The sequence below is a fragment of the Nelumbo nucifera genome, chromosome 2 (genome assembly GCF_055504915.1).
Source record: "Nelumbo nucifera cultivar China Antique chromosome 2, China Antique-T2T, whole genome shotgun sequence".
Taxonomy (NCBI): Eukaryota; Viridiplantae; Streptophyta; class Magnoliopsida; order Proteales; family Nelumbonaceae; genus Nelumbo; species Nelumbo nucifera.
Genome location: NC_142650.1, coordinates 62,991,258 through 63,018,810, shown reverse-complemented (window position 1 = coordinate 63,018,810; position 27,553 = coordinate 62,991,258). Strand labels below are relative to the sequence as shown.

Here is a 27,553-nt window from a genome sequence, read left to right as displayed (position 1 = left end):
AAGCAAAACAATATAGTATAAATCAAAAAATAAATAAAATTAAATGACAAAAGAGAATGGGTAAACAAATAAACATGGAGGTTGAAGGATTAATTGGAGCTTTACTTAAAAAAAAAATAGGGTATAGGGTATTGGATACCCTAAAGTCAAAGGCCAAACACATCCCAAACCTTATAAGATTTTGATAAACAAGTCCTATTAGGGTTGGGACAGGTCAGATACCCAAAAATTCCCATGAAATTGCCATCCCTATGCTTCACACCGATCTCACAACACATTTTAACTGTGCATCTGGAACATCTTAGTAATTATAAATTTTTATTCTTGCGGAAATGTTCCCAATGCACAACTGAAACATGTTGTGAGGTCGGTGTGAGGCGAATTTTGTGAGAGCACATTCGAACTCACTTTAGAAGTCGTAATGTAAAGTGGGCCCGACATGATATGGCCCATGATGGGTTTGAATTTTGAGGCTTGCGGGCCGGCATGGCACAACCCATATTTTATATATATATATATATATATATATATATATATATATATATATTTTATTATACTATTTTATTCCAATTGTAATGTAATTTTTTAATTTTATTTTATTATTTCATATATAAATGATTTCATACACCAAGATTCGTATAGCATTAAAGTTTAAGATTTTTTTTTCAATTTATTGTTTATTTTGTTAATTTATTTTAAAATTTTCATTATTTTTTTTAAATACCTTTCATGGACTCGCTAGACACGGGCCCGCCTAGGCTCATGTCACAAGCCATGCCGGGCTTGACCTTTGAAGGGTTTCAGGCTAGGCAAGCACGGCCCACCCAGGCCTGCCTGCTAGCATCGTACAACCCACTAAAGCACTGGTAGTCCGTAAAATCATGCTGTTCCAACATGACAAGACCCACTTTACACCTCTAGTTACATGTTAATTATGACATACACATTTAATATAGATAATCTATACTATATATAAAGCAAATAAATCCATGCCATCATACTCATGTAATTAAATTCAAAAAATGTTATATGTTACACGTTAGTTATGGCATACACATTTAATATAAATAACCTATACTATATATAAAGCAAATAAGTCATGTCAGTATACACATTTAAGTTCAAAAATGTTATATACAGCTAGACGATAGTTAGGCATACACATACAATATAGATAATTTATATTATATATAAAAGCAAAAACAAAGGAATTAGTCCATGTCAACATGCCCCTTTTTCTATTTCTTCCTTAATTTTCTCTTATTTCTCCTTACTATATCCAAGTCATCACCCTTTCTCTCCTTTTTGACAAAAGGCTAATAGAGAAAATTTTGGGTATTTCACAAATTTTAAAGTTCATATGGTATACATATGATCAATTCCCATCCACTTTTTTGACAAAAGGATAATGGAGGTGCACATGAGAAAAGATAATTTGTTATTTAGTAATGGCATATACATTCAATACATATAAGCCCCATTCCTTTGCTGTAAATAAGAAGAGAAAAGTTAGTAAATGGGTATCTCTCCCATCCCATTGACCAATTTTACTTTATAATGTTCCTTTTTGCATTGAGTATTGGGCCTCCTAATAAGGAGAACGTAAAATTTATTCATAATGGGACAAATTTGTCTATTTTAACATTAGTTTTTTATGAATAAAAAAGTCATTTTATTACTTATTTGGAAATCAAAAAAACATGGGTAAATACATGAAACATTTACCTCAGCAAGTTTATTTATTCAGGTAATTATTCAGGTAAGTGAGAAATTTGTAAATGAATAAACCTAACCTATACTATATAAAATAAATCAGTCCATATCAATATATTTTTCTTTTCTTTAACCCACTTTTTTATTTCCTCAATTCTCTCTCCTTTTCCTTTCCAACCAAGTCAATACCTTTTTTTTTTCATTCTCTTAACAAAAAGGCTTATGGAGAAAATTTTGGATATTTAACAAATTTTGAAGGTCATATAATGCACATATGACCAATTCCTGTCCACTTTCTTGACAAAAGGATAATAGAGGTGGTTATGACGTAATGTAATATGCATGTTAAAGTTTAGACTCCTGTTCACTTTTTCTCCAACATATATACTTGACTTTTCAAACCATGTAGAGATTGTCAATATCTCTCATGATGTGAATATCTTTCATTTGAACAGTTGAATTGAGCGAGAAAGGATTAGGTGGGTGAGACCAAATACTCTCAAGAGGTGGAAATATGACTATTGACGTTTTAAGGTAAATCCAATGGTCATGAATTTATCAAAGATCTAATTAAAAGATATTATTTAAATATTAATAGCCATTAACTATTAATCAACTATAAATATATCTAAATAGCTTTCTCAAACATACACTATCCTTATTGTGATTCTCAAGAATCTATAAAACGGTATAAATCAAATCATTTTAATTTGATTTAAATACAGAATAATTTATTATTTCAATATGAAAAACGTTTTTTTAGAAAAATTTCAATTTTATTAATTTCAGTTTCTCATGTAAAGCTCTCTTGTGCCTTGAGACCTGCAGCCATTTTTTGAAATTGAGATAGATAGAAAGAGTGTGAGGAGGTGGTGGCAGTGATTAATACAAAAAAAAAAACATTAATATTGACCAGCCAAGGGGTGGTTGTTTGAGAGTCAACCAACCAATCCAAATAATATTTTGGGCCTAGTGCCACTTTGATCTCTAAACTTTAAAATACGATAATTCAGTACTCGAACTTTCAAAACGTGTTAATCCATTATCTACCGTTAACTGGCTTGTTAACCAGCTGTTAAGTGGCATTCGAAAAGATACAAATGTCTTTCCAGTGTTATCTAATTTTCTTTATCAACCACCCAAATATTGATAAAAAATGAACAATCCCAAATCCTTGCCTCTTTTATTCGAGAAAATTGGAATCACCAGAATATCCATTGAAACATGACTCCAACTTTCTTGAATAGAAGAGGCAAGGATTTGGGACTGTTCATTTTTTTGTCAATATTTGAATGATTGATAAAGAAAACTAGATGACACTCGAAGGGATTTTTTCTTTCGAATAAAACCAAAGAGCACCACAACAAATGGGGGGTAGTGCGCCCCTAGAAGTCAGCAAGACAAATAAAAAGAAAAGGAGGGAGGGTAGAAAAGCTAAAAGATAATGAATCCGAAGTAGCAATCTGAGCTTCACGATCCATCCAATCCATATCCCAGTTCGCTTCTCTGTAGACATGGTGAAAAATAAGTCTTCTAGAAAAAGCGTTCTTCATTCTGATGCAACACTCAATAGTATTTCTCAGCTTGCAAGGGGGCTTCATCTTCTGGTTGAGACATGATATCACCAACTTTGAGTTGCCTTCAATAGTGATCGGGAATTGATGGAATTTCAGGGCCATTTTAATGGCTTCCCAAGCAGCCCACGCTTCCGCTTGATTAATTTTATAATATCCAATCTTGATAGCTTTGGCATCCAAGACACAACCAAGATGGTTATAGGCAATACAAGCAACTGTACAAGGACCATCTAAGACAGGAGAAGCATCAAAATTGATTTTTATGTTGTGCTGAGATAGAGCAGACCATATGACGGGCTTCCAAAATCTTGTGATAAGTATCTACGACTGCTACTTTTTCTATTTCCAACTTTTCCATGAAAGCGTGAAGGACTCAACCAAGAATTGTTGGGGATGCAATGTTATTAAAAATTTTCTGATTTTTATTTTTCCAAATAGCCCACAAAATGAATGCGATTTTTTCTTTAACTTGGAGATTTTTGTTTCCCTTTATTTTGGAAAGTTTGACCCACCAGTCAAGTAGAGTTTGATCACAATCCTTATGACCTTCTAACGGGTCACTAAGGATAGTCCAAATTTGACATGTGTAAGAACAAAATTTGAAAATATGGTCTGTGTCTTCCTCCTCTCACCGTAGAGGTTACAAGATCCATCTATATCAAAACCTCTTTTCCTAAGCTGCATTTTTTAAGGGAGTTTATTTTAGAAGAGAAGGAAGAGAAAAGTTTTGATTTTTGGTGGGCTCTTAATGTTCCAAATGATGTTAAGCCAATTTGTAGTGTTATTAGCCCCTAAATTAGATGAACATTTTAGCAAATAGGTCGATTTAATAGTAAATGTTCCTATAGAGTTCCCCTCCCATATGAATCTATCTTTAAATTGGTTAGGAGAGATAAATATGGATTTAATTTTTTCCCATACAACATTAGGAACAATTGCTCGAATTCTGGGTTGATCCCAGCACTCCCTCTCTAGTCAATCATATCTGAAACCATAATCACTACAAAAAAAAAAAAAAAATGTATATTTGTGACATTAGGAAAATGTCACTAAAGATGGCACAAACGTTATTAAAACATCACTAAAAGTTTGTAGACGTTTGCTATGATATGGTTTTCATCACGAAAAGCATAATCACTTCCATTGTCACCAAATGTAATGTTGGCAAAGCTTTTCATGACGTTTTGGAAACGTCACCAAAAGATTTCAAGAGTCACTATGCATAGTTTTGGTGACATTTATTTGCTTATTTTTTGACGTTTTATGAAACATCACGAAAAACCCATTTTTTAGTGGCGTTTTGTAGGCGTCACTAAAAGTTTTCAAAAGTTGTTAAATGTAGATTTGGTGTCACTTAATTCCTTATTTTGGTGACATTTAGTAAACGTTAGCAAAAATGTGCACTTTTAGTGACATTTGCTAAATGTCACCAAAAGGCTTGTTTTTGTTTTGTTAAAGTTATATTCTTTTTTTTTCATTTAGATTTTTTTGGTATTCCAATGATTTGAAATTACCTGCTTTACACTTAATTCATCACATTCATCCATATAATCATTTAATTGACAATATAAATATATATTAAAATATAACAAATTAAACTTCAAAATTATATTTAATAAGAAAAATATTTACAATTAAACATTTATGTTTAAACAAAAAATATATAAGAAAAGAAAAAAATATATCACCCGAAATGAAGGGATTTCTCGTTTACATTGGCATTCTCCCTCTCCCTAATCATTGCATGTGCATGAAAGGACCTTGTGCCAGGTATCTGTTTGATATCACAAAAGACAAAGTAATGATGTTATTTTTTCGCCAAAAGATATGAAAGTATAAATATAATAATTTTTTGACAAGTATAAACATAAAATTAAATTTGACTTATTGTATTGGGTTTGATGATGGAGTTGCATCATGGGAATGGAGATCTCTAAGGGGAACAGGAGTGTTTTCCGATTTTCATGACTCTGCATAAGGGAAATATCATCATTTAATTTGGAAGCAATTTTTTTTCCAACATTCTTGTATTTTTAGGTAAATTTTTTTAAAAGGAAAAGCAAGTTAGATGTGTTGTTCATTGATACATATATAAACCTTGATTGGTTAAATTTAAAACCCAAAAAAATGTGAAGCACAATCAAAAACATTGTGCCAAATTCAAAACAAATGCAAAGGAACCCAAACCAATTAAGTTGAATGTCAATCAACATTCAATTTTAAATTCGGTTCTTTCTTTTGAGTGAAATTGGATCGAACCAAACTGTGAACAATCCTACAAAAGCATATGTTTCTTTCATATTTAACATGACAACTGGTGTAATGGGATTCATGTAACAAACCCCATATAATTGGTGAATTAATGATACTTATGATATCAACTATAGGTTCCATGCATATATCTAAGGTGGTTTTTATGTATTGAATGGTAGAGAGCAAGATGTATGGCACATTAAAGTTTTAAACTATGGACATATTTTGGATTTAGATATTGTAGTTTTAGTTCTCAATAAGGGAGAGAGAGGCAGAAATGCACTTCAAAGAAGTTTAATGGGTTGAGAGACAACATACTCCAAAAATGACAAGACCAAGTCTCCTGATACGTGGTCTCCAGTCTTCTATATAGTATTATTTTTTGTGGAATCATACCTACAGAAAATAGCAAACATAAGAAAAAAATGCCAATGTGCGGAGAGAACTGAAATCCATTAATTTAAGGATTAGTTATTAAAATATCCAAAACAGATGGTCCAATTACAATATCCAAAGTAAATGGTCCAAATGAAAATCAAAACATATAAAGATTAACTACCTCTCTTAATACTTAGGGGTCATGTGATAGCAACTGAAGTGGCTTAACTGAATTGACTTATTGTTATCTCTTTTAGTGTATAAAATAATTAAATAATAAAATATTCAAAGGTAACATACCCAACCTAAGTTTAAGTAGCTCACACCATCCTTAATAATTTATTCATTAAGAGACAATATTGTATTAATGCAGGACTGAAGTGGCGCGGAAACGTTGGGGTGGTGGGAAAGGTTTTCGACGACATTTATCTAAATGTCATTAAAACTAGAGCGTAGATATCACAAAATCTCATGTTTGCCAATAATTGCTTTTCCATGATATTTATTCAAAATGCCGTAGAAAAGTTATCTTTCAACGAAGTTTCTATTAATCATCGTTAACGAAACGTCGTTAAAAGACGTTTTTTTTTTTTTTTTTTTAGTGAATATTGTCATTAGGAATTATTTCTGATAAAGGTTTGTTTGTTACTCATTTGTCATGCCAGAATCTAATGGTTATCCTTAAGGATACTTATCCATGCCCACTTGGTACCATTTTCTGGATTAATATCCCAAGAAGAATTTCTTTTCATATATTTACTTTTAATGAGTTTAACCCAAAGATTATTCTCCTCATTTAGTATTTTCCATCCTAGTTTAACAAGATTTGCTGCATTACCCATTGGAGAACTCCTAAACCTCCCCATCTTTCGGGGGTACAAACGCATTTCCATTTCATTAAGTGAAGGGGTTTCTTCCCATTATTGTTGGTTCATAAAAATTTACTCTGAATTCTTTCCGGATCCTCTAAAAAATTATTTGGAATTTTAAAAGATCTCATGATATATTGGGGCATCATGTTAGTAGTGGAGTTTATTAGAGTAAGTCTACCCGTTAAGGAAAGGGAATTTTTTTTTCTAATTTGCTAACTTTTTAATCATTTTCTGTTGGATGAAGGAAAATGCATTATTTGTAACTCTTTTGTTAATTAATGGAGCTCTTAAATAGTTCTTTGGATCCGATTCCTTTGGAATTCTTAACATCCTTGAGATCATTTTTTAAAGCTTTGGGTGGATGTTGTTTGATATAAAGACTAAGGATTTGTTGAAATTTAGCGTTTGGCCCGATGCTTTCTCATAATTTGAAAGGATCTCCTTATTTTTCATGCATACAGGAACTGTAGTATTTGCAAATATAATAGAATCATCATCAAATTGCAAAATGGGAATCTTTGAACCCCCTCTAGATATTTTGTACCCAATTTAATTGGTACTAGTTTCTGCATCTTTTTTCAGATTCTTTGCAAGAGCCTCGGCACAAAGAACAAAAATGTAAGGAGAAAGAGGATCCCCTTGCCTAATACTCCTACTTGGTTTGAATTCAGTAGTAGGGATCCCATTAATTAAAATTCTATAAGAGACAAACTTGATACATTCTATTACCCAGGAAATCCACTTCTTATAAAAGCCAAATTTTTGTAGAACCTTTTCAATGAAGTCCCATTCCAACTTGTCATAGGCTTTCTCCATACCAATTTTGCTTGCCATAATTCCAGTCTTTCCCTTCTTTTTTTCATAGAATGAATCATCTCATGGACAATGATAACATTATCATTAATTTGTCTATTAAGAATAAAGACACTTTGATAAGGGGAGATAGTATAGTCAAGAAGGTGTTTGATTCTATTAACCAGAATCTTTGCAATTATTTTGAAAATGACATTACAAAGGCTAATTGGTCTGTAATCATTTGCACGTTTTGGGTTTTTTTTCTTTGGAATTAGAGTAATAAAAGTTTGGTTCAAAATTTCACACATGTTCCCATTATGGAAGAAGGCTTTAACTACACCACAGAGGTTAGAATAACTAAACAATGTCCTTAGTGCTCATCCTGACTATAATTTCAAATAAATGAGTCTACCACAAAGATCTCAGAGGAGATTAAAATGTCGATAAAGAAATCTCCCCTTGCTTAAGAGTATTCACCTCAGTTCTTAACTCATATGCATGGGCAACATTAAGTGCCTGAGAATGTCTCAGCCACATTATCCCAAATTTTTTTAGTTATCTCCATCCATTAAGTCTCATTTTACTTGGTTAACCAACCCGCTACTCACCTAACATAAAAAGATACAACCCAACCTATTAATAAATGGGTGGGTTGGACGGGTTCAATGGGTTGGTTGGGTTGGAAATTGCCACCCCTACCCACATTGACTTGAATAGTCTTACATATGAAGTTTCGAGTAGTAATTAGTAATCGCTTTATGTAGACACGGCTTTATGATTGCTTTCTGTGGAGTTTTTTATTCTATCACAATTCATCTAACTCCTTGTTCGTCATTCCAGGTCAATCACCTTGGCCACATCCCCTGGTACCCTTCCTGATATTAAGATGCTGTCACTATTTGCTTGTGGGTCATTAATTTTTAGAAGTGCTGCATGTACAGTGAATGACATTCTGGGCCGTGATATTGACTCCAAGGTATTTGTTTAACTGATGTTTGGTCCTTGGTTAAAATTAAAATTTTGATCTTTTCCGGGGAAATATATTTTTAGTTTGTACATGTTCTATATTCACCTTCTGAACTTCAGTGAAGTATGATTACTGGTTAAGGGAACGATGAAATCTTAAGTTTTGGGTGTTCAACTGACAAAGCATTGTGTACAGTCATGTTCTATTATTTTGTTTTCATGTATAAACTTATGACTACACGTAATACTATAAATTTGCTATGTTGTTTTTGTATATCTCATTTTTCTAATATATTATTGTTGTAAGTACATATTGTTCACCATGACTGTGATGGCAATGAAGGTACCAAACTAGAACCACAGAAATACCCACGGTGACACATAAGATAACAAGGACTTACGACGAGCTCATAACTCGCCATCGACCTGTGATGAGCTCGAAGTCACCATGGACTGGCGATAAGTTCAAAGTCACCATGGACCTGCGATGATCTCAAAGCCACCATGGATCTACAATGATCTCAAAGTCACCATGAACCTGTGATGAGTTCGGAGCCACCATGAACCAGTGACGAACGAAAATACCATCAACCAAAGTCGCTCGTAACAGGACATTCAGTAGGATTAAACAGGACACGTCAGACTAGCCCTGATGCCACCTATGCCACGTCAATATAGGAGACTCGCGAAAGGAAGTAGCACACATGTACTATGAGAATCCTCAGACGAAAGGAAATTTCATCTTAGAGAGATCCCATGAGACACGTGGTAAACCCCTAGTAGTGTCCACCTAAAAAATGACATCGAATCAAAGATCCCCTTTCCAAATAGGAATCAAATCCCTTTTGAATCATTCCCTTTAGAACCTCGAGATCCCCCCCCCCCCCCCTTATAAAAGCGGGTGTGAATCACAACAAACAGACGACTCTGTCGATAGAATCTTATAGCCTACCCTTGCTCTTAGCCTTTCTTTGTCCTTCAAGAAGACCACCACACTTAGCCTTATCACACCACTTACAATTATCATCTTTCATTATCCTCAATGGGGTCAATGAGGGGAACTAGTATGGGGGCTCCTAAAGATTATGATATCACATATTCAGATTATAGATGCTAGATCTTTGATATTCAGATTTAACTCTTGTTCCATTTTGGTTTCAAGATCAGCCATTCTTGTAGGTGATAGTTTAACCAGATGGGGTTGTGATAATTTATTAGGATATGTTGATAAATTAAAGGTAGTCCCCCTTCCCTTTTTGGTCCTGGTTATTGAGGATAAGAGCCTTACACGTATTAAAGAAACACATGATAAGGATAGATAGGCTTTCCTGATTGTACTCTGTAGGTGACAGTTTAACTAGATAGGGTTATGATAATTTATTGGGAAAATTCCTGATTAGTACATTGTACTTTGGGCCTAGTGCCACTTTGATCTCCCAAGCTTTAAAATGCGACAATTCAGTACTCGAACTTTCAAAACATGACAATCTAGTACCTGTTGTTAACCAACTGTTAAGTGGCATTTGAAAAAGACACAAATGCCCTTTGAGTGTTATCTAATATTCTTTATCAACCATATCCAAACATTGACAAAAAATTAACAGCCTCAGATCTTTGCCTCTTCTATTCAAGAAAGTTGGGGTCACCAAAATGCACAATCAAACATGACCCCAACTTTCTTGAATGGAAAAGGCAAGGATTTGGGACTATTAGTTTTTTGTCAACGTTTAGATGGTTAATAAAGAAAATTAAATAATACTTGAAGGGCATTTGTGTCTTTTTCAAATATCACTTAACCGCTGGTTAACAACTAGTTAATGACAAATACTGGATTGTCACATTTTAAAAGTTTGAATACTGAATTGTCGCATTTTAAATTTAGGGGATCAAAGTAGCATTAGGCCAAAATTACAGCGTACTAATCGAGAATTTTCCCTAATTTATTAGAATATGTTTGACAAATTGAAGACAATCCTCTTTCCCTTTTTGGTTGTGGGTATTGAGGATAAGAGCCTTACACGTGTTGAAGAGCAAACACATGATAAGGATAGATAGACTTTCCCGATTGTATTTTGTTAGCTTCCTTATTTTTCTCATTGTAAATTCTATCTTGATAGAGTCTTACATGTATTAGCCTTATATTCTGACTTTTGTAGCTAAATTTGAGGTTTTGTAAGACATTTTACATTTTCAGCATTATTATACATTTTTTAGTTGCAAATTTTAAGTAAAACAAAAATAAAATGAAAAATACAAATTGTATTCATCATTATTGTACTGTAAAGTTTCAGAGAAAGGCTAAAATATTGCAGAAATACATCATATTTATAAATGCAGAAAGATAACTCTCAAAACACTTTCAAATTCTTTCCTCACTCTCATCCCAATCTTATCCTAACTCAACCACCCAAATTATCTGTTACAATAATTCCTTACACGTCCCCTCAAACACATGTGGATTAGGGATGATTCTGCATGTTTGACAAAATTGCTTGCTGCAATTTGATGATGTCTCCAAACCTCCAAGTTTGTTGCGATGATGGCATGTGGCAAGAAGTTGATTTTGACGTCGCGCTGCTTCTTCAAGAGCAAAAGCTGTGGTTATTGAAAACATTAATGGGCCAACACGGGCCAAATTTAAAATGGGCCTGTGGAATTATATTGTCACCTGCAGGGGTTGAATTGACTTGGTTCTTTTATGGGATCGCCAAATTCTTCTTTTGGCAGCGTAAGACTACATGCCCATATTTCTTACATTCTGAGACAAGTCATTCGATTTGGATATATTCATCAAAAAGGTTGTCTCTAATCCAAAATCTAATTTTGCATCAAAAACAGACTAAGTAATGAATCTAATTTCTTCTCTGAGGGATTCTCCCAAAACTGCATCAAGGGTGGGTTAAGTGCCCCTACTGATATGAATTAAAAAATGCATCATCTTTCTGTTATCAAAATGTTCTTCATAGCTTTAATGCAGCAAGCAGAATTGGAATCACCCATATGGACCAGTTCATGTTCTGTTCACAAGTCTTTTCACCTTAATTGTGAGAAAATATCTCTTATCTCTATTTGTTACCCTCGAACGACGGTCAAACCTTTTTAACGACCTAATTGCCCTTCATGTAATATTGTTTGGATGCATTAAAATAATATATTAAAGGCTGAGACCTAGATGCTCTCAAAGAGGCAAGTGTGCAGTGTCACACTTAATGGTGGTGTTGCTTCTCTAATCGATCAAGATAACAAAAGCTGGAGGCAAGACCTCATTGTGGCCTCCTTTCCCCTTTCTGTTGCAGATGCTATCATGCAATGTTGGTCTCCCTGTGAACACGCACATGGAATGGACTATTGGCGCAGTGGTAGATCCAGGACCTTGAAAAAATATCTAAGAAGTCGAATTTTATTTGATTCCATTATTTTATTTATTTGAGTGGGGGCAATTGTAAAAAAAAATAAATTTCTTCGTATACATATAAAACATTTTCAAATCTGAGTGGAGGCAATTATCCACCCAGGCTTTTACATAGATTCTCCACTAACTATTGCAGAATGGCTCTCTTGTTACACGAGCTGTGAATTTACCTTTTTGCTCCGTAGAATGTAAAGCTCTGGCATTATTAGTGTTGCTGGTCAATATGGGCTGAGGGCGATATTGTCAATTCACTCCCAAGCCGAGGTGTTGACGTGCGGTTGATGAGGCCGAGGTCCGAAGTGGTCAAGGACTAATAGGTCGATCTTGCATGGAGTGAGGTGTATCTGCCCCGGATTAGTACTCAGGGCAGAGATTCAGACGATCAAGTTAATACAGGGGAGGTGTAGAGTGGACGAGGTCTGAGGTGTGAACACTCAGACAAGGCCACGGAGGAAGCTAAACACTCTCAAGCGCTTGTTCTTGAATTTGAGTTCCAATCCTTTTACCTTGAGGGGATTAATTTCTATTTATACTTGAAGCAACCTAAAAGTAGGTGAGCTGGAACGGCTCAGATGCGGTCCATAGACGAGGAGCGCGGTGTTCCGCAAAACCCGCCGAGCTCTATCCTGTGCGCGCCTTAATTGGGTCCGCTACGAACGCCGCTAGGGGTGAGAATTCGGTTTGTTCGATTAAAAATCAAACCGAAAAAACCGATTTTCAAAACCGATATTTCTATTTGGAAAATTGAACGAAACCGAACTTTGCAAAAACTGAATTAACCGAACCGAAATTTTTTTCGGTTACTTCGGTTGATTTGGTTAAAACCGAATCTGGTGGCTAAAAATTTTTCACAGTCCAGATTCGATGGCTAACAAAAATACTAGGAAGAAGTGAAGATTAAAAGGGAAAATAGAAAACAAAATACTTGTACTTAAAGATTCAAATGGCAAAGAAGCAAACAGGGAGGGAACTAAAATGAACCCAAAACTATAGATTAAAGAAGACCCACCGGACTCTATCACTTGTTGCCGCCAGCCGGAAAAATTAGTTTGCTGGATGTTGGACCTTGGACTTGGAGTAGTGGATCTGGAACTCGTAGCTTGCTGCTACTTTCTTGTTTAGACGCTCACCGCTGCAAGGGACTCACCAACGTAGACTTTCAACGCTGCTACTTTCTTGCTCAGACGCTCACCACCGGATATTGAACCTTGAAGATGAAGGTCGGTGGTCAAAGAGACAAAGACTAATAGGTTTTGGCATTTTGGGTTTGGCCTATGGGTAATAACCTTTGGGCTTTTCACTATATTTGTCTTAAAAGTTTAACTTTTTGGTTTTGACCAAAGGCTAAAAATAACCTTTGTATTTTTCTTATATTTGCATATTTATTGATTTACCCCCTAAAATTGGGTTTTTTCGGTTAACCGAATTATTAAATCTCACAACCAAAACCGAAAACCGAAGTTTGACAAACCAATTTTTAAAACCGAAATCGAACCGATTTTCAAAATAACCAAACTAAAAATATCAAAACCGAATTTTTTATTTCAACCGAACCGAATTATGGTCACCCCTAAACGCCGCCGCCTAGCATATTATTAGAATCTTTGAAGTTGGTGGTAGAGCTGAAGTTAGACTTCATTCAGATTGAGGGAGATGAACAAGTAGTGATCATTTCTCTGTTGGAGGACCACTCTGATCCTCCTTGGAGGATCCAAACGATTCTTGCTGATTGCAGAGACTTACATTCTAAGATCTCCCACTGCTCAGTGAATATATCAATAGAAGATACAATATGGCAGCCCACCGTCTAGTGAAGCATTTTACTTCTCTCTCCAGGCCTTATACCTGGCTCTATGATTCTAATCTAGGACCCCTCAGCATTTGGGGAAGTGTAAGAGATGCCGTTCTAACATTTGTCTTTCCTTAAAATGGTCCAAGAAGAATTGGATATTTCTCCATTATTTAGTAAATAAGCAGTGGTTTCCCACTATGCACCAATGTTTTAAAAAATGATTCGGAATCGGAACGGTTTTGGCCACTAATTTCTAAGTCAGAGGTTCGACCATCTGATTTGAATGGATGGTCCATTCCAAATTAAAAAAATAATTAAAATAGAAAACAGTTAAATTCATTGTTTGAGTCAAACATGTTGACAATTTGATTGTCCAATTCAACATGTCATTGATCAAGTCAATGGTTTTTAGCCAGATAACATGCTTGGGTGAAACAGAACTGGTTCCCCAGAAAACTGCTTCCCACTTGACTCCACTGACAATATGCTTTTTGCTACCATCTCATCAAAATTAAGTTTTATTTATCATCCTAAGGTCGGGCTGAAGTGGTTGAACTAAATAACTTATTATTTTGCTTTTTAGTGAATATATAAAATATTTGAATAATAATATATTCAATGGTATTGTGAAACAATAAATCCATGGCTGAGCCTGTTTCCTATGTCCGAGAGAAAGAGATGAAGAAATTCATTATATATCAAACAATGGAATATAAGTATGAATAGACTCTCTCAAACCCTAGTGCCCCCTACACCCAAAACCTTCTCTCTGTTTGCCTTGTGTTTCACTCTCTTCTGTTGAATTTTAGACTTAGTTTGGAAAGAATATAAATACAAATATGTACAGTACAAATATATATAAAATAATATAGAATACAAATATGTATTCTGTTTGGAAGGAGTACAAATACAAATATGTAGAATATAAAAATTTGTATTTTGCATTATTTGCACTATGCATACTTGTATTTGTACTCCTTCCAAAAAGAACTGTACAAAAACAAATATGTAGAGTGTAAAACCTTGTATTTTGTCTTTATTTTGTATGTATTTATTCTGTACATATTTGTATTTGTATTCCTTCCGATCCAAATATGTGAAAATGGGTTGGGTCCACCCAAGCCCTTTGCATCCACCACAGACCTCAATGAAAAAGTGAATTCAAGGCACAAACACAACGAAAGGTATAAATAATAACCTTGGTTTAAGCTTCAGCAATCAAGTAACTCACAATCTCCTTAAGAACATGTTCAATTAAGAAACCCACAACATTCAATATGAATTAGAGATTCTATATGAAAACCAATTATTTCAGTAAAGAAGCCATTTAGAAAATAAAGCCTCCTTAACAGCTTTTGTTAAGAAGAAAGCAGGATAGACTGTTCAATTGTTCATGGAGCAAATTTATGAATCCAAATGAAATTATAGCAGAAGTAGGCTTTTAAATAAAAGGCTATTTTCCAAGAAGAAGAGCCCTTAAAATGTCTTCACATGTCCTAGTATCAAACAGGATCAGATGTCCACCATCAGGAACCTCATGATACTGAACCCAAGGCAGCCTTTCTGAGACAAAGCGTTGTAGGAGAACTGGTATCATCCTATCTTCATACCCTTGCCAAATGTGAACAGAGCCCTCATTATGAGGGAATGGATTACTTAGCTCCATAGGATCAAATTCCCAGGTGCCAAACGCCACCATCAAGTCTCTATGAAGAGATTCAAACACACCTTGCTGCTTTGCCTTAACCTGAAATTTGTAAGCATCATTGCTTTTTGCTATCAGGTACTAGATATGACCCAAGTAAGGAAGCTTTAAAAACCTCCATTGTACAGGAAGAATGTCTACCTGTTTACTACTGCCCATGGTTCCTGATATCTTCTTCAGGAGTTCTTTGTCTTTGCTGGAGAAAATTTCTGGTTTCCCCATGGCAACAGAGGATGAAGGGAACCAGTTCTGAGTCATCCACCAGTACAGTAGTCTAGGGGTATAATGTGCTATTCCCAGTGTCCATTGATCCTGCACAAGCTGCTTCCCGTATGCCTCTCTTGAAAGATTTGAAGGAAAAGAAGGCCACCAGTAATTGATGGCAGGAACTACAAGGGATGCACCTGCTAGCCTGCAAATATGAGTTTAAAGGCTAACAGATAATAGAATAGAATGCTTAGACAAGAAAGATCAGAGTGACAAAAATTACAAAGTTAGTACATGCCTATGTGGTATATATTTAAGGCAACTCCAGATGGGGTAACCCCCCATAGAGATTCCAATCACATAGAACTTTGGTCCAATCTCCAACTGATCAGCCAGTTGTTGAATGTCAAATGCTTCACTCTTCACTGTGCGCTTTGGGTTAGGATCACTTTCTCCATAACCAGCTCTGTCAAATGACAGAAAATATATTCCCAACTCATCTATGAGTTTCTGTAAACAAAAACAGTGTCAAGTCAACTATAATCCTTAGCAATGCTTAACTGGGTCATAGAATTATGTATGCTAAGGGGAAAAAGGAAACCATAAAGAGAAATACAAACACCCAATGAATCTGGCTTTGGGTTGGGGAAAATGAGAAAAGGCAAGTTTTCTAACCTCATTACTGCTTGTTAAAACGACTAACTGAAAATGTGTACTTGTCTCAAGAAAGGAAGGAAAATCTTTACAGAGAATTAATTGGTATTGATTTCCCATTTGTGATTTGTGAACCATTTAAAGCAGTGTTTCTACATAATTTTGATATCTTAAATAATGCTCCAGTGCACATGGTTACTATTATTGATTTGTGCGCAGATTTCCAATTTACAAAATGTCTCTCTTAATCCTTTTTTTTTTTTTTCCTTCCTTTCTTGTAACCTCTCTCAATCCCAATTCAGGAATTGTTTATATGAACAATTTAAAACTTGCTTTCTCTTACTGTGGTGTGTTTGGCTCCAATATATAAAAGTGAAGCGGGAAGGAAATTCAAGAAAAGCTTAAGTTGATCAGCCCCATATAAATACAGAGGTGGGAATGTCTGGTTTTTGGAATTACCTGAGGGAATGGTAGTTCCAAATCTTTGCAGACAGAAAAGCCATGAACAACGATGATCTTGTACTTGCCGTCCTGCTTAGGAACTCCTGTCTCTCTGTAGGCTAGAAGTCTTCCATCGCTGAGTCTGATTCTAGGTGAAGTAACAGGGGGTCCTCCTGGGGTTCCGCAGATTTTTGGAGGGGGAGGCACTGTGGCCTGATAAAGCCATGCCGAAAGACCTGCCAGCAACACCACTACTATCCTCTTGAACATACCTGCAACAAACATACTTTGGTGATGCTTAAATGCAGTATGGATAAGAATAGTCGAGGCATAATTTTCCTTCTCTGTGCGTGAGAGCCATGAAAACAGACCTGAAGAATCGTCTGGTGAGAATAATTCCTTGGCCAGGACATGGAAATAATAGTCCCTTGCTTCAGTTTCTGGTAGTGGTAAATTTGATATTGACCAAAAAAAAAGATTTTGACTTCTTTTGACTATTAGATGGTGGTGCCATATACTTCTGTAAAATTGATCTATTGAGCAAAAAGGAATCTATGCAAGTTTTATTTTTTTTGTTTTTTATTTTCGGTTATTATTTAAAACTCTCGTTCACTTTTTCCCATTTCTCTTTTTAAACTCTTCCTTCACTTTTCAAAACCTTGACAGAGAACTTTTATTATCTAAAACTTACCTTGCCGTGGGTCAGGTAGTGACCAATAACAGAAGTTGTCCAAATAATTCATTAAGCATTTTTATTGGAAACTACCCCATTTTTTGTTGGTTGTGAGTGCGTACTATTCATCTTCTCCACCAACTGAATCTCGTTGCCACCATGGTGTTACTCTGGATCTGCTACCTACAAATTGTTCCCACATTCTTAAGCACAGACCGTGTTGACCATGTACTGGGAAATGAGAATAATTCCTCATGAATGGTAAGGGAGATACTCTCACTATGCAGCTGTAATGTTGAGTGGTAGGTATGTGGGAACAGCTTCAAGATAGCATATTCAAACCTGTTTAGTGTATGAGATATGGGAGATGGGCCACCATATCACATGGACACACCCCACAGGCGCCCAACATGCACATCTCAGCGTGACGTACTTGTCATTGGGAGATATTCCCAATACACAGTTGGTCCTTCCAACTGGCCACTGCAACCCCACATTGGGAATATGTTCCAGTATTGGGAGCATTTTTTTGGTAGCAGATCCCTACTCATGTCATACTTTGAAATATTTAAAAGGGTAAACCTCAACTATTCCTTATTTTCCGTAGCACTCTATTCACATGTGACATCCCATCAGTGTTAATTATTTTAAATTTTTTACAATCACATCAGTGTTAAATAAAAAAAGAAAAATAATTTACCCGAAAAGGAGTATACGGTTTACCGGAGATGATGTAAATGCATCAGTTCAGTAAAGAAACGGTTTATCAGAGCTGATTCAGCGGAGCTTCGTCACCAACTCCTTTGACTGTCGCTCCCCCAGATCCCAATTGGTTTAAATACAAGAGAAGATCCCAATCGATTTAAATACAAGAGGAAAATAAAGAACCAAAACGAGGCTTACCTGATGATGTCTTGGCCTGAAATCGTTAAGTGAACAGAGCAACTAGGATAGAAGAAACGACGCTTCAGGTGTGGACTTCGCCTGAACTAAGGGAAGAGATCTCCAGGTGATAGCTACTATCGCCGGTTTTCACTCTAAGGTGAGGTCTCAGGTGGCGACCCCTACCAAAGCAACGAACAGAAGGAATAACAGATTTCGACAACCAATAGGAGGGGAGAGTGAAGAGCAGTTGCTTGTGGTTTCTGTTAACAGGAATCTCACTGTGAAATCGTTGAACGGCAACATCTCGGCTCTGTTCCAGCTCTAAAACTCAGAAACCATCATCATCTTCGACCAAAGATTTTCAAACCCATCCTATGACTAGAGTATTTTAGGTGATCTCTTGGATGTATGGTAACCAGGTCTGGCACAAACCCAATTCTGCTACTTCACACTCAAATCCAATTCTGCTACTCGCTGCCGAGCAAGATGCCAACCGGTGAAAGAGAGGGAACTTGGATTTCAAAAGAGCAGCAAGCGATTATTGGTTATTTGAGCGAATCTGAAGCTTCTCACAGAGGTGGACTTCTTATGGATCCGGGCGATGGAGTCGGTCAATGACTATTAGTATACGGCACCATTGGTGAGGGGATGGTGTGATGGGTACAGTTGCAAGATGCTATGATTCAAACTCTCTCACTGAACTACGGTTTTTTGGCAACTTCGTCTGCACTTTGTTCATTTGAATTAACCCGCGACGAGATTCAATCGTAACTCTCTCTCTCACTCAACGGATGCCAGAGCTATTCGATTTTAATGGCAATGGAATCCACAGGCAACGAAGTTGAAGTTGGAATCGGAGTTGAAGTTGGAGCTCTGCCGTCATCTGCCTGGCCGAGTCTACTGGACACAACCAGAGACTTGGAACACCACGACCACAACCGCTGGAACAAATGGCGAGAGTCATCGAAAATGGCGGGTTTCTTCTCTTCTGTCGCAAAGGAGGCTTCGTCAGTTCCGCCGTTAACGTATAGGAAATATCGTTGGTGGTCGGACGAGCTTGAGTTGGTAAGATATAAGCAAGTTGCTGAGCGGGCTAAGCCAGTTACAAGGGGTTTGCCGGGAGTGGTTGTTCATCCTACAACTCGCCCAAGGTTAGAACAATGGTGGATTTGGTGCAAGATAAAGAGTCGATGGGTAGGTGGGGTTTGCCGGGAAATGCAGCAGTTCTTGCCTCAGGGTCAAGGGGTTTTTCGAGCAAAGTTTTCAAAAAATTGGAAATTAGGAATTTTTTTATTTTGAAAATTTGATAAATAATGAAGGATAAATTTAACATTTTGATCAGCAATTAACGATAATGTCAATTGTAAAAGAAATTAAGGAAGACGATATCTAAACAATAAGAGTATAGTTTGTCAATTTGTGAACATTAGGGATAGTTATTACCCTATTTAAAATGGGCTTTGCTCATGATTGAAAAGAGACAAACATGTGATGCCCAAATTACCCCTTAGGATCTGTTTACATGTTCTTTCTAGTGTTAAGTTTCTTGTTAGATAAAGACACTTCATTCTAGGGTTAATTTGTTAGACGAAAACATGGGAAGACAAGGCAGAAGAGCAGTGGCATTGTTGGATTGGCTACGAAGAGCAGAAAAGTCAGGAAGAGTAGTTGCTTCCTTTTGGCTATTTTTTTAGTCTGGATCACCTACCAAGAAAATATGTTCCAATACCCTACCAACATCATGACAAGTCCCACTTTTATGGTGGGCCCCAATTTCATAGTGAGATGTCTGAACCCAAATGAAGTTGATAGGATGTTGGAATGGAGTCTGAATCTGCTCCTCATCTCACACCAATCCCATAGCATGCCCTAGCCTCACATTAGGAACATCTCCCGAACTTATATTCATTATTCATAGAGAGATATTCCCAATACAGGGTAAGATGTGTCTGTGAGGCACGCTGTGTGAGGATCATTGGAATATATTTTATTGGCAGGAGATCCCAATATATTGTAGAAAGTGGTTCATTTGGTGGGCACGCAGTAGATTCATCTTTGATCATAGGAAATTTTTAAAACTTTTTTCCCGTGCATAGTCTTATTTGGAAAGCCTGGCACGGACCACGACACGTCCGCCCAAGCCCGTGCTGGCTGTGCCACGGGCCTAGGCTGGGCCAGGTCGTGGGCCTGGGCCTGTGTCAAGCCACGAGCCTGATCCTTTATGCTTTCTAAAACTGCCTTGTTTCAGATCTCGTACTTCAAACCTTGCCTTTACGAGTAGTGGACGGTAGATCCCGCCACCTATAAGGGATGTAGATACACAATCCTTGTATTCTGTCTAAAAAGTGGAAACTACAGCTTTATCCGATTTGGATCATGTGTTTGATTAAAGCACATAGAGTCTAAGATACTTATGTTTTTATCCTGAATTGGGGTAGTTTGGGCATGTATATTATTTAAATGCTTATGTGAACAATTTCTATTAATGATTATTGAATTTAAGAAAAATGTCAAAAAGTTAGGATAAATTTGATGATTTTTGCATAAATAACAGATGCATCATTATTGCTTGTGTGGCCAGAAACCACCTTGGCCAGATTTTAGATTTCAAAGCCTATGATATAGGAAGCTCGACTATCAGTCTTGTTGAAGCGTGGGCAGCTTGAGAAGCTCACAATCTCGCTTTCAATTTTAACGAAAAACCCATTATCATTGAAGGTGATTCAAAACTTATTATTGACTGTCTAAAGAACCAGGTAGACCCTCCATGAAGACTGAGAAGGATCATTGAAGGTTGCAAGTCTTTGGTTGAGAGGATGGAAGGCACGGTAGAGTACAAGCACATTTCCGATAAGGGAACTGAGTTGCTGATTGACTCGCTAATTGTGTTCATTCAAATCTAACGCAGCGTGGAAGCAATGAGAACCAGAGCTGGCTATGCAAGCACCGGGCGCTCGCTAGCACCTAGCGAATAACACCGATTTCTCTAGGAGAGAGAAAAGGTGGCGAAAACTCAAAGAAGAGAACTCAAGAAAATCTAAAAATCTGAAGTATGAATTGATGATTAACTTTGGGAAAATAGTAGTATTTATAATACATTTGGAAATTGTAAAAGAACTAGGAAATAATAACTAGGATAGATCTAAACATCTAATTTGATAGGATTGAACTCTCCTTGGTTCGATCTCCTCCGTCCGATCTTCCTAGGTGCATGGATCTTGGATTATCTTGCTAATCTTGATGCTTCTTGGAGTCTTTCTTAATAATCTTGGAAGAGTCTTGGAAGAGTCTTGCCTTATCTTGCTAATCTTGGAAGAGTCTTGATAATCTTGGGTTCTTGAATTCTTGATGTATCTTGAATTCCTGAATTATCTTGGATTCTTTGAGTAATTTGGCTTATCTTGAATTCTTCCTATGAGTTGTCGCCCATATGATGAGATGGGCCTCCATCAAAATCTTAATTCTGTTTCTTATATGCCTTTCTATTTAAAATGTCTATCTTGTGCTGACATTTGGGGATGGGCTACCCCTGTTGTGTGCAGCTATTTTTTTTATCTCTAGTTTATATAAAAAAATAGTGAGCTTTAAATAATATCTCTTTTCTTTTTAATTTTCTATTTCTAATATGGATGTACCAATATTTACAATAAATTCAAGGGATAATTTGATTTCAGTCCATCTCAGAATTCAAAATGAGATCTTACAGTTCAGGTCAGTGGGGGAAAGATTTTCAATTGGAATACTATTTAGTGAGGGCTGGGGATAAATAATACATTTGACAAAATAATTTATGAATTCTGAGATGGAATGGACTATAAAAAAGCCTAAATTTCAATACATCACGTCAACTTTTATTTTTTTAATTTTCTATGTCAAAGACTGGTGTTTTCACATTTCATTAGAATTGCATTCAACACCATCATATAAATTTTTTCTTACGAGATTCGGTCTCCAAAATCCATACATCATGACTTAGAAAAAATGGATTTTAGTGACGCTGAAGTCAAAGAGATGCACTCTTGTCTTATTTAATATACCATAAAAATTACCGTTATATTGGAACTTGAAAGCTGTATTTCTCTCTCTCTCTCAAGTTTGATTCACTTGCTTTGGGTACTGCAATTAATATATTTGTTTATTAGAGGTTGGAACAGATCCAAGAATACAAATTGAATACAAATTAGATATTTTTTGGTGAGATTGATTAATGAGCCTCACCGTAGGTTCATTAGAACCTAAGCCCAACCCGTAATGCTTGGTCAGGCTTGACCTGTAAAAGCTAAGTGCATAATTAAGAATTGGGGTTTTTATTGTTCAGTTCAACCTAGAGCCCCATGTACAGATGGGATGAATCTTGACCGTGAATCGATGCCAAATCGATAAGTAGGATTAGGATGTGGTTTATAAGGTGGAGGGCTACTAATAGATTAAGAGGGAGCTGTAATTTCAGATTTCTCAAGTGAAATGCAGTCTAGTTATCCTTAAGACTCAGTTTGGAAGCAGTACAAATGTAAATATGTACAGAATAAATATATACAAAATAATATAAAATGTAAGGTTTTGCACTCTACATATTTGCACTTGTACTCCTTCCAAACTCAGCCTAAAGAATTTAGGAAGGAAGATTCTTCTAGCAAGGTAGTTCTAACTCTTCCAAGCAGTAAGTCAGTTAACGTCTACCATCATTGAGGCTTTGATGAGCTTTTAGCTTGGGGCTGTCAAGGCCTTTCCATTCAATTGGTAGGGTTTCTGTCTATTTGGGTTGAAATGCCGCTAGTCCATTCAACAATTTTAACTTCGAGGCTCAAACTCGGATTCAGTCCTCACAAAACTGGTGTGAGGTTCTCAGTGCTCACAGCCACTTGCAACTGTGCATTGAGAATATATCAGTATTTTTATGTTTTTATTCATGGAGAGAGATTTCCAATGTGCAGGTGCAAGTGGCTGTGAATTAGGTGTGAGTACCATTTTGTGAGGACTGAATCCGATCTCGAGGATCTCAGACCGGCCAGTGCTACTCATCTCTACCATTTTGTAAGCACTTCACAGCTCTCCTGTGCTATTCATCTCTACCCTTAGCTCCTGAGCTTCCAAGCTCCTTCACATCAACTGACTTGATCGTCGGAGAACTCATCATGGAAACAAAAATTTAGGGTCTTTGATGCTACTTTGTGATTGTAGGTCCCATGAATCTGAAGATCATTCCGGTTCTCTCCTTGTTGCTGAACGAAGCAACCAAATATGTATCTATGTACTTGCGTATCTTAAAAATTCTAATAGATCTGATTTTTTAAAGAAGATTGTAGCATATTTCTATAAATTATTAGTGAATAAGCAAGTTTAAAATTAAATAAATAAGTAAAGAACAACAAATTGATTATTTATAGAAATAAAAAAATATATATTATTCACAACTTACAAGTTGACTTAGTTTTCATTAGTAACTTCAGAAGTTAAAGGCTTTCTCCATGTCTAGTTATTTTTAGCTAGTGGGAGACAATATCTCCAACTCTTCTCTGAGTTCTTAATTTGTACCCAATAAATAGTCAACCTCCTTCTATTTAATAAAAACACCTATTCATGTTAGATAGAAATGGAAGATCTAACAAAAATCAATTGCAACATCATAATATCATATGCCTTAACAAGCAATTCTCCCATAGAAAATAGAGGCCAAGTCTACCAACTGAAAAATTTCAACTAACTGGTATCAAACCTCAGAAGTGTAATTGTTAAACATTCTATATGGAAAGTATATACACTCTTGCCACATTAGGTTATTAATAAAGAAGTATCACATGGGAGATGGAACAATTTTATCAATCAAGAAGCCATTGCTGCTAGCTTGGCTTATGAAGCAGATTGCCCCTCTCCAAGAAGAAGTGCCTTTAACATGGATTCATATACCTCCCTATCAAACATGATGAAATGCCCACCATCAGGAATCTCATGATACTGGATCCATGGTAGTCTTTCTGCTACATAGCATTGTAGGAGCGATGGAACAAGCCTATCATCATATCCTTGCCATATATGAACAGAACCCTCATTGTTAGGAAATGGGTTATCTAGATCTAGAAGATTAAATCCCCAATCGCCAAAACCGACCATTAGGTCTCGATGATGAGATTCAAACACACCCTGCTGTTTTATCTTTTCCTGAAATTATAGACAGATGTGTTCTTTGAGTGCCATCATATAAAAGGAGCTGCTAACTGGACCAAGTGAAGAAGCACATTTTCTTGTGCTGAATTTTGACTGTGGGAGTAAGTAATCATATTTGTTACTGCATTTAACATCTTGTAATGGAACCAATAACCTTAGGCAATCACTGGGGAAAGTTAGTTAAATACCTGGCCAACACTTAAGTCTTCTGATAACTTCTCCAGTATCTCTGTGTCTTTTCTGTTGAAAGTTGCTGGGTGTCCCTCTAATGCAGAAAGTGAAGGGAACCATTTCTGAGTCATCCACCAGTACACTAGTCGAGGGGCATGGTGTGCAATAGAAAATGTCCATTGGTCCTGAACAAGAAGCTTGCTATAGACCTCCCTTGATAAATTGGCAGGGAAGAAAGGCCACCAGTAGTTTACAACAGGAACAATCATGGCTGCACCTGCAAGCCTGCAAGTATGAATTAGAGACCAAAATAAAAGGATTGTTAAACAAGATCAAAGGAAAACAGCCATGAATCTAGAATTCAAAGAGACGTGCCTATGTGGGATGTATTTAAGGCAACTCCAGGTAGGATAACCTCCCATGGAGAGTCCAATTACATAAAACTTTGATCCAAGCTCCAACTGGTCAGCCAATTCTTGAATGTCGAAAGCTTCACTCTTCACAGAGCGCTTTGGGTTTGGATCACTTTCTCCATATCCAGCTCTGTCGAATGATAGAAAATAAATTCCCAGCTCCTCTATAAGCTCCTGCAAACCATATTAGTGTCAAACACTCTCTAACTGATAGCAGTACTTAATAGGGAGAAACCCTGGCAGATTCTATTTGTTCCTTGGAGGAGAAAAAGGAAGAAAGAATGATAAATGATGAACTGATCATGCAATTGTGCAACAGAAACCTTTTTCTTGGCAATCCTGTTTTCTAGTATTGTATAGGTCTACTGTTTCGTAGTCTTCTCTTTCTCCTTTATCTAATTGAATTCCTTCTGTTGGAAGAAATCATAAACTTACCTCAGGATGAGATGAGAAGAAAAAAAGATCTGTAGAAAGGAATAAATCAAAGAAAAGATCAAATCAATTAGCATAAGAAATTCAATTTACAGATCCAAAACAAGTCTCGACTGCATCAGTTACAGCCACTACTAAAGTGCAGATGGTTAGGAATTTAAACTTGAGCCTATCTTTTCTCCTAAAATATCAGGAAAAATTCACACAGTGGGTGGCTGTGAGGCTTTCTTCAAAACCTGAAAATTCCATTCCTCTCATTCAATCTAAGCATTCCTTGTATGTGATGTTCAAGTTCAAATTAAAGGTGGTTGTGTCATGAGTGTAGCACTAAGACAGAAATGTAATTCAAAAGAGAATTTCAAGAAAAACATCATAAATCAATATCTGGGTAGGTGGGAATTTCAGGTAAAATTACTTGAGAGGCAGCTATGTAGATGTCCTTGGAGCTATCAAAGCCATGAACTACAATGATCTTGTAGTTGGCCTCCGCCTTGGGGACTCCTCTCTCCTTGTAGGCCAGATATCTCCCATCACTGAGCTTGATTCTAGGTGAAGTAACAGGAGGTCCATCTGGGGAACCGCAGATCTTTGGAGGTGGAGGCCGTGTGGCCTTGTAAGCCCAGGACAGAAGCCCTCCCAGCAAAACCGCTGCTATCCTCCCAATCATCCCTGAAAGAAAAAGACTCTGAAATTACTTATCATTTGGCTTTCAGAACCATCAAAAGCAAAGCACACCCGATCCTGAAGAAGAGCTTTCAGTAGTGTCTTTAGAAGAGTTCCAATTGATGTTTGGGGATCTGAGAAAACCAGAGCAGAGTCAGCACAAGAGAAGAAAGATTTCTTTGCTTCTGCCCTTCTATTGGCAAAATTTATGTCCACGTGTTGGCAGTAGAAGATTCCTTATTTCCATTAAATACGTGACAAAATTTTAGCGTCCATAAAATTGGACTCTTCCTGAGTTCTGATCTCCTTTTGGCCCTATTAAGAATTTGGAAATCGGATTTCGTCCTCACATAATAGTTTGCAGCCGTGCATTAGAACTTAGAAGACCGTCGGAATTGGAATCTGTTCCTGACAGAGTGCGTTTTACACCGATCTCACAGCCACATTCCACTCTGTATTCCCATGAATAATTTATATCTATAAGTATATCTTCTTATCCATTTATAAAAAAGAGAAATGGATGAGCGTCTATCTTTCAACAGTCTGATTTTATATTTTCAATCTTACCCCTCTCCGAATTCATATTTCCAATTCAATCCCCTCTTAAAATACTGATTTTATATTTTCAATTCTACTCCTCCCTGATTTTATATTTTCAATCCTAGCCCTTCTTGAAATGCCTGAATTATATATATATATTTACTTATTTATTTACTTATTTATTTATATAATAAATAATATAATATATTTGTATCTCTATACCATTTATAAAAATAAGGATGGTGACAATGTTCCGTCAAAAAGCCTGATTTTTTACTTTCCATTTTTACCTATTGTCATGTTTTTTTATTTTAAATCTTGATTTTCAGTTTCCATTTTTATCCTTTATTATGTTTTTTATTTTGCCAATTTTATTTAATTAACAGTTAACACTTGTAATTGGATAATCTCTATATCTCATCATTTATAAAACTGAGGATGGTGACAACGTTTCATCAAAAAGCCTAATCTTCATTCCATTTTTACCCTTTATCATGTTTTTTATTTTAAATCTTGATTTTCACTTTCCATTTTTACCCTTTGTTATGTTTTTTTTTTCAATTTTATTTAATTAACGGTTAACACTTATAATTGGATAAAACAAATAAAATAACAATAAGACGATTTGGAACCTATTCCTCGCTTTATCTGATCTTCTCCCGAAGCACAGACTTAATGAACCTCTTCATTGATTAGAGCCAACACATGTCAAGTATCGGATGGTTTGCCCAAACCACGAATTTGAATTGAAGGGAAGAATGGATTTTTTCAACCTCTCTCTTTTCATCAAGGAATAATCAGATGATTAAATGAACATTCTTTTTCTCCCTATTTTTTTTCAATTGT

General features: G+C 36.2%; 2 protein-coding genes across 5 annotated transcripts; both read right to left on the bottom strand.

The window, feature by feature from the left end:
- Positions 1-14,945: 14,945 nt before the first annotated feature.
- On the bottom strand, positions 14,946-19,477 carry LOC148802268 (uncharacterized). Of its 3 annotated transcripts, none has more exons than XM_088898434.1 (5): positions 18,342-19,477; positions 16,784-17,037; positions 15,969-16,180; positions 15,605-15,875; positions 14,946-15,505 (listed from the first exon to the last, which is right to left on the bottom strand). In XM_088898434.1, exons 2-5 carry the CDS (start codon positions 17,033-17,035, stop codon positions 15,212-15,214), a joined length of 1,029 nt encoding a protein of 342 aa, XP_088754560.1. In that variant the 5' UTR covers positions 17,036-17,037; positions 18,342-19,477; the 3' UTR covers positions 14,946-15,211. The 3 variants fall into 3 exon arrangements, with proteins under 3 accessions (XP_088754560.1, XP_088754559.1, XP_088754558.1); XM_088898433.1 differs by lacking the exon at positions 18,342-19,477 and adding an exon at positions 17,137-17,293; XM_088898432.1 differs by lacking the exon at positions 18,342-19,477 and having other exon boundaries at positions 16,784-17,178.
- A 4,453-nt stretch (positions 19,478-23,930) lies between these two features.
- On the bottom strand, positions 23,931-26,655 carry LOC104607689 (uncharacterized). 2 transcript variants are annotated; one of them, XM_088899061.1, is made up of 5 exons: positions 26,518-26,651; positions 25,920-26,173; positions 25,035-25,246; positions 24,677-24,944; positions 23,931-24,482 (listed from the first exon to the last, which is right to left on the bottom strand). In XM_088899061.1, the coding sequence occupies exons 1-5, from the start codon at positions 26,537-26,539 to the stop codon at positions 24,174-24,176; spliced, it is 1,065 nt and encodes a 354-aa protein (XP_088755187.1). In that variant the 5' UTR covers positions 26,540-26,651; the 3' UTR covers positions 23,931-24,173. The 2 variants fall into 2 exon arrangements, with proteins under 2 accessions (XP_088755187.1, XP_088755188.1); XM_088899062.1 differs by having other exon boundaries at positions 24,446-24,581; positions 26,518-26,655.
- Positions 26,656-27,553: the final 898 nt, after the last annotated feature.